The sequence below is a fragment of the Ruditapes philippinarum genome, unplaced genomic scaffold, assembly GCF_026571515.1.
Source record: "Ruditapes philippinarum isolate M1 unplaced genomic scaffold, ASM2657151v2 ctg16601_1_1_1_1, whole genome shotgun sequence".
In the NCBI taxonomy this organism is placed as follows: domain Eukaryota; kingdom Metazoa; phylum Mollusca; class Bivalvia; order Venerida; family Veneridae; genus Ruditapes; species Ruditapes philippinarum.
The window spans coordinates 4150-12008 of NW_026854486.1; the positions used below are offsets into that span (position 1 = coordinate 4150).

The 7859-nt window shown below is 31.8% G+C and overlaps 1 protein-coding gene across 1 annotated transcript; it reads right to left on the reverse strand.

Annotated features, from left to right (window-relative positions):
* Nucleotides 1-954: 954 nt before the first annotated feature.
* LOC132740244 (uncharacterized) lies at nt 955-7656 on the reverse strand. Its single transcript, XM_060728108.1, has 2 exons — nt 7301-7656; nt 955-2595 (listed from the first exon to the last, which is right to left on the reverse strand). The coding sequence occupies exons 1-2, from the start codon at nt 7458-7460 to the stop codon at nt 1349-1351; spliced, it is 1407 nt and encodes a 468-aa protein (XP_060584091.1). The 5' UTR covers nt 7461-7656; the 3' UTR covers nt 955-1348.
* Between the last annotated feature and the right edge of the window lie 203 nt (nt 7657-7859).

The following is a 7859-nucleotide window of genomic DNA, read 5'->3' on the forward strand; positions in this document are numbered from 1 at the left end:
TAATTATTGTACATCCGATGGTTAAGGCACAAAGAGCAGCCTGTGCTGAAGAGTATGCAACCCTGAGATGTCAGCAGTTATGCCCGGATCTGACGATCAGTAATAGGTTGTCACTTTCTCGTCTATTTTCAAAAAGCCAATCATCGGCGAGTTTTCACAATTTTGAAAGCGATTTGGTTTCTAATTTAAAAGAGGAAGTAATTTTCACGATTTCGTATTCAAAATTGAATCTATTATTTCCAGTTCACTTGTTTCAAATGACTTCAAACATTTTTTTCCAACACAAATCAACAATTTTTTTTTCTTCCACTGACAACGAAATTTTGATATTTCCTCTATGGCTGTCATGGCTAAAAATAGTTTCTCGGGAAATCCGAATCATACTGTAAGCGAAACATACGGTGGTTATCAGAATTGCATGTAGAATAAAAGAAGATCTGAACTTCAGTCACATTCATATTGTCCTTGGAAAGAAAGAGAATCTATGGTTGTTGTAAATAATCTGTAACTAGGGGTGCGTTGTTCGGTAAAAGAGATTTTTATGTATTCGTCTGTATGGGAATGGCAAAGAGGCTGTTATATAACGGATCTTATAGTAGGGTCCAGGGGGATAAGTTGGCATCATGTATATTTTAAAATATGAACTGACTGAACAGCGAACAGTGCAGACCGTGATTTTAAGTTTGTTGATCGCACGGGTATTATGTGTATTGCCTCCAGCAGGCAAAGTTTTAATAGAAATTGCAGTTGAATTGGCTTTTGTCAATGAAAAAAAAAAAAAAATAGGTAAAATCTTTACACAGTTTAGGTAGTTTTGTGAATGTTTCTTTATTTCAACCTTTAAAATTATAAAACTTAACATAATATTTATACAATACTGACAAAGCATCATACTCATTCGTGTTCAACAATATTAGTCGGCCAATGAAATACAAAATGTTACTTCAATTTTCAAAAAAAAAGGAGCAAAAGTGCCTGTACTCAATGTATCTCGAAAGTTATACTGGTGTGTTGAGACGAACTGTTAATAAGTTTTATGAGTTAGAAACGATATGTGCATTTTTAAATTAAATATGGTAGCCCATTCTAAGTTAAATTAGGTATAACAATGCTTAAGCAAATATCAATTAATTGAAACTTTAATATTTAGTATCCCTCTGTTGCTCGCTAAGGCTCGCTTCTTTTGAGTGTCATTATTTTTGAAATTTCACTTGCTAAACACTCACATTTTCAAAGTAAATACTCGTTAAGTCTTTAAGCATTGGAAAAAAACAACATGAAATACTGTCTTAATATTACACATCGCCCAATGTTCCACTTTATTGGTCAAATATTCCAACAGACGTATCTAATCACATAGTTCTTTATTGCCGAATACAACATGGCGGCTTATAGATCCCACAGTTGAGTTCATATTCCTGATAGAATATTCATTAAACGGCTTTTTAAATATTCTACTATACAGGTGTATTCCATAAATATGTGACCAGTTGTAAGTGGCGTATTCCGGGTGATAAATTTTCCCGCCAATCATATTGATTGGCTTGGATATTGTTCCGTATTCTATGTGAATCAAATCACGATTCTTTCTAGCAATTTTTGTCGGATAAACCATTGCATTATTCGTATATTTCGATCTTTGGTAATGAAACCTGTAACCATCCAACCATAGCTGTAGAAATTTAGCGTTCTTTTCGGCCATAACAAAAGCCGAGCCCATCAAGCCTGAGCTTTGGTTTGACATTACACATGGGTAGTCCCTTAAAGGTTGAATGGATTTTACAATAACTGTGTCTGTATCCATATAAATACCGCCATAATTTATTAATGCTTCAATACGCATGAGGTCACTAGAGTGTTCTCTGTACTTTATTTGTTTTCCTGAGACAAATTCTGGGCGCTCCCTTTTTAGATGAATTATGTTCGGTGATATATTTACAATAAAGTTCCAATATGATCCATACGGCAAACGATCGCCATGGAAAATTATGAAACATGGTTTCACAAAGCGAATTACACTTAACATACTCGTGAAACCCACAAAACTTAACTCCCCTCTCATGTACAAGACATAATGGATAATATTTGGAACACGAAACTTTCCTTTGCAACACTCCTGTATATATTTATCCACACACCTGTCACCAAATGGCGCCAAGTGAACATCACTATTATCGTCTGCTTGTGTTACGCGCACGTATGAACTATGGCTTTGTCTGCAGTTTAAGGTCAGTTTGGGTCTTGGTTTTGGAAACATAACTTTGCTTATGTTTATATTTGGGCACTCGACAGTACTCTCAAAATTCCAATTTTTCATGTCGGAAGCTAAACGTCCTAATCTGAGTGCAAGCTCCTCATTCCATCTCGTCTCATCAGTACACACCTCGTGATATGCAATTTGTCTCGAGTCGTCTGCATCTAAATCTATACGGAGAAGCCCAGGGTCCAGTGTTTTCGGTTTTCTTGTACGTTGTTTCTTTTGTGTTGTAACTGTATTTTGTATCACGTGAGACAATGTTTTCGGCGAAAATGCAGCGTTAAGAATCGTCTGTTTGGCATTATCAATTGTCTCATTCACGACGCTCTTATCTGTACCTGAAACGAAAAAAACATCAATCTATAAAAGTATTATTGTTTATTAATGATATGAATGTTCACAGTTATAGGACTGTAGTTATTAACTTTGTGAGTAATGCACACTGTTTTACTAGTGTCGTGCTCAATATGTAACTTAATTTCATGTTCACGGATCAGTTGCCGTTTCAAGAGCCTTCTATTAGAATTTTTCAATACGAAAGATAATAAATTATTTTAATGGTGCAGCAATTGGAACATCTCGGCATTTATAATCCGAAGTTTGACGGAATAGGTCGAGAAGTTGCGATTAATAGAGTAGCTGCATGGGGGTCGTGTTTTGTTTTGCTCTAGGTGTTGCATTATAGAAAACATTGCAAAGACAATCATTTAAAAAAGAAACATTCAGAAAAATATGTTTAAATCGGTTTCTAGAATTTTTCAGATGACTTTAAGAAATGATTAGGACTGGTTCCTGAATTATTAAGACAGCAATTGTCTAAGCTCAATCTCAGATATTGATCCCGGATATTTGTTTGGTCAGAAACTAGCATAGAATGTACAGTGACCAATGAGAAAGATGTCAGAAAAATAGTTGTATTGCCTTGTGGCCAGCTTGTAATCTTTAATGGAAGTATATTCGTATTAGGTGCAGATCTGTAATATACCACATATTTTGGATCTGAATTTTTCAAAATGAAGGAGATTGACATTTAGGTTTCAGATACCTGTCCAGAAATGTTATTATGTCCATTTAAAACAACAACAACAACAACAACCACACCAAATTAATAACATAACAAGGTAAACGTCAGCTATGTAATGAACATAAAGTTAAAATTTCTGTGACTTAGCTTTGCATGTAAAGGGAAAAGGTCAAGGTCATACAAAAGTGAAAGAGAATGTATGTTTTGTATTTCAACAACAGTTGTTTATAATATAGGTCAGTCTGAAGTCAATAATATAGTAGCATTATAGGTCAATTTTCTATATATAGAAGAAAATAGCTTAATTTAATTAAATAATTTCCTGTGGAAGTACTAGTATTCACCTTTAAACTAAAGTATAATAACCATTATATCGTCACCTCAGTGCAGTAACGCGGTAACGCCTTATATAATTAAATAGGAGTTAATTCTGTTACTGCTACCCATACTTTGCCTGTATCGTTATATATGCTTCTTTATGCCACGCAAAGATAAGTAATAATTCATCCAGATTCATGATAATTTTCCTGAAAATTCTAAAAAGTTATTTTAAAGAAAAATATTGTGAAGTAAACAAAACAAGTAATTTACACATTGCAAACGGCACATAAATACACTTAAATTACCATAATGAGGTCAAAATATGCAAAAATAGGTCTTACTGAGTTCCGATCTCCTACTCAGTGTTCTCCCCTTATTAGTAAAGAGATCTGCCAAGGGAGGTAATCACTGTGAAGAGTTTTGACTGCGTAAGTCACATATCATGTCATTATCTCTTGAATTACTTTTTTTTTTAAATCTTAGTACATTTTTTTTTATTTTTGAACTTCTTGAAATACTTTGGGTCATCTAGAGGCATGCAGCTTTAAAAACATTCATTAAATTCCTCTAAATTTGGCGGAAAGATTGACCTTGAATATCAGAATGCTCGCGAAAATTCCTCTTCTCACAGAACCAAATCAGTCTAAAATAGCACGCCTAAACTTAATATTTCTTTCCCATTCTAAGCATTTACTTTTTGTAAATAATATTATACATGTATTAAGCCAGTCAATATTACAGTTAACATTTATACAAATAAATAATACAAATAATAAGAATATAGTAACAGTTTGTATCCCAATTTGTGTTTTTGCTTGTTGATTAAAACCGATTAACAGTTTTCTGTTCAATAACGAAATATAAGCTCATAAAATATGCTTCTCTACAGCAAAACAATAGACTCAACCGAAAAGCAAGCCTTTCAGGCAATGCACAGGCGCGATGTTGATACCTAGCTGGTTACAGGCTGCTTCTTTACCTACATTGTAAATCTATGGTTGCTAGGCAATGGTCAGCCCGAAGATCTTTTTTGTAAAAGTAGTAATGTTACCATAAAATGTTTCGTTTTAAAGAATATAATTAAATTAACAATAATAATAATAATAATAATAATAATAATAATAATAATAAAAATAATAATAATAATAATAATAAAAATAATAATAATAATAATAATTATAATAATAATAAAAATAATAGTAAATAAATAAATAAAAAAATAAAATAAGAACAAAACACCATTCTTTGTGATAATAATAATGATGATGATGATGATGATGATAATGATAATAATAATAATAATAATAATAATAATAATAATAATAATAATAATAAATAAATAAATAAATAAAATAAGAACAAAACACCCTTTCTTTGTGAATATTTTTATTCGACTTTATACTTCGAATGCGCTCGCACTGTCGACTCTTTGGTTCTGCGGTGTTAGCAAGCAACATTTACACAACAAAATTGCACGATGGGAAAATATGGCTTTAACTTTCAAGAAGTAAAGTGGATGAATAAATATAATACTATTAAAGGAAATTAAATTGATTAAAAATAATACCGGTACAATGGTTTTATTCAAGTTAAAAAATTGACCAATAGAAAACAAGCAAATGCCGTGACAGACGCTTGTACAGGTGACGTGATAAAATCTATTTATAGGATAATCATACATGTCATCATAATGGCCGGCAGGTATCAAATAACATCTGTTTGGATTTGCATATTGCCTTTAGCACTAATGACTTTAGTATTCAGACCAACTATAAGCTAATTCAAACCTTTATTAGAAAATAAACTGTTTTTTGTAAAATTCAATCTTTCCCATCAAAATAATGTCAATGCAAAGTTAAAAGTAAACCCGCGCCATGTATTTATTAATTATATCAGAAAATATTTAAAAAAGAAATAAAATGATAGGATCTATCAGTAATGTGTTCCAAACTGAGAAATCTAACCTAAGAATTTTGAACAAATGAAACCATGTTGTTGTTTTTTATTGAGTGTATGTGAGTTTGTTTATACTCGCCACCGGTTGCCCATATGAGCGAGTCCTCCAGAAGAGTATTAGTCATTTTAGATTTTGGAGGATAGTGCGAGACAGAAAGATGCCCCAATTCCAGAAGCTTGTCCTGGTTTTTTTAGCAGAACAAGTGTTTAAGCATTCTTACACAGGACCTCGATTTAAAGTCTCATCTGAAAAACTGATTCGAAATTTTAGTTGGCCAGCCCGGGCATTTAACCCACTATGTCGAGCGCTCTTACCGATTTAGCTATGCGGGCTTATTTTTTTTTCTTCATTATGTACGTTTGTATAATATTTTGATATGATATGGCTATGAATGTTATAACATGTTATGCCTGATAAATATAATAAAATGTAATGTGATGTATTTAAACAAAAAGAATAACTTCATTATATTATACACTTGCAAAAAAACATAAACAATCCGACATTATCAACAGCTGCTTATTAAAATTAATCTACACAATCACAAATGCAAATCAAAACAACATTTTTACATGCTGTAATGATTAATGAATTCATTAATGCACTTTACATATATATTTTAAAACATTACTGTAACATACATTTCGAAAAAAATACAAACGTGTTTATTTAATAGGGCGATTCAAAATCGAAAAGGGAGGGAATCATTTAACGTGTACTTAACACACGTTGATTTCGCAGTATTAAATTGAGATAACAAAGTGGTGCTGAAGTAGAATGCTCTTCTCATATGCAAGCAGTTGTAGGTCCGAGTCTAAGCAGACTTCGTTTTTTATTGTTAACTCCACTTTTCGTATAAAAAATGGAGCTACATTTGTATTGTCATAACCCTTTTGTTAGGGTCGGCGTTGTCGTCAGCGTCGGTTTAAGTTTTTCTTTTGAGTCCGTTAGAAAGTATAAAAACTATTTACTTTAAACTCGACATTCATATTTATTGCCATAAAAGGACGCCATTTCAAAAGGGAAGATAATCCTAAAATTATTTTAATGCGAAGTTATGCCTCTTTTTAACTCAGATTTTTAGCTATGGTATTTTTTGTTAAGATCCATATTTTCAGAAACCTATTCACTTCAAACTTGATATACATGTTCACTATCAAAATATGGCATCATTTCAGAAGTGCAGATAATCCTAAAGTTCATTTTGGAAAGTTATGCCCCTTTTAATTATTTTTTGGCATGTAGGCCAATTTCTTTTGTTTTATTTTTTTGCAGTACGTAATAATATACCAGAGTTGATCTAATGAAAATAATGAAGCACGTTTTAGATTCTTAAATTTTTAACTATTGGTTCCATATTATAATACATTGTAGTATCCAGTTGCATAAATTTGCGACAGCGTTCCTCAATCCTGTTCCAGACGAGAAGAAAATTACAACAAGAAGTAAACTGTTCTTTGCAAATATATGACAACTTTTCCATGGAGGAACATAATTTACTTTACTTTATACTTTACCTTACTTTACTTTACCTTACGTTACTTTACTTTACACTTTACTTTACAAGAACACTTGAAATTTGAAACAATTATCTCTTTAAGATTTAATATCGACTCTGCTATTAAAAAAATAACTAAAAACATAAGACATGTAAGAAAGACATGTTGCACAAGCTCATTTAAAATATAAAAAAAACATAATATGACATATTATGTCTAAAAGTAAGAGAAAAAAAGAATACCATGTTCTTTGTCTCGTGAAATGTCGTCTGCAAAATTTACAATTTTCGGCGTCACGATCATTTGTTGCTGTATGAATAGTAATAAAATCATTCCTGTGACAACATATATAAAAAGTCGAATTCCCTCCGAACAGAATACTTGTCTAACTATTCCTGTCATAATTATAGACACTTCCAATGTCACAAATGCAAAACAAGTTCGTTCATATGTCTTTTCTACATATGTTACTAGAAATAAGAGTTCTATATAACTTAATTATTAATACAAAACAGAATTTTATCGCGTATTTTCTAATTAACGCGGATAAAAATTACATTGATATAAATATGCTATGTGTGTATATATCTATACTCTATTGATAAACAGATTAACTTTTCTTACAGAGTCAGACAAACAAATGGACAAGCAGGTGAAACAACACCGATATCTGTAATCAAATCTGAATATTTGATTACCATTGTACCGTTCACGTTATCTCACTCTATCTTCGTGGCCGTATATTTAATAATATCAACTGAATAGCACGTTTTTGATGAAAGATTATTCGATCCCCTCCTC

What these genes read in the sequence shown, in the direction of transcription:
- LOC132740244 (XM_060728108.1), bottom strand. Translation starts at nt 7,460, where the DNA reads ATGACAGGAATAGTTAGACAAGTATTCTGTTCGGAGGGAATTCGACTT. An exon ending in TTCACGAGACAAAGAACATG is followed by an intron (nt 2,596 to 7,300) that starts GTATTCTTTTTT and finishes TTTTCGTTTCAG; the next exon opens with GTACAGATAAGAGCGTCGTG.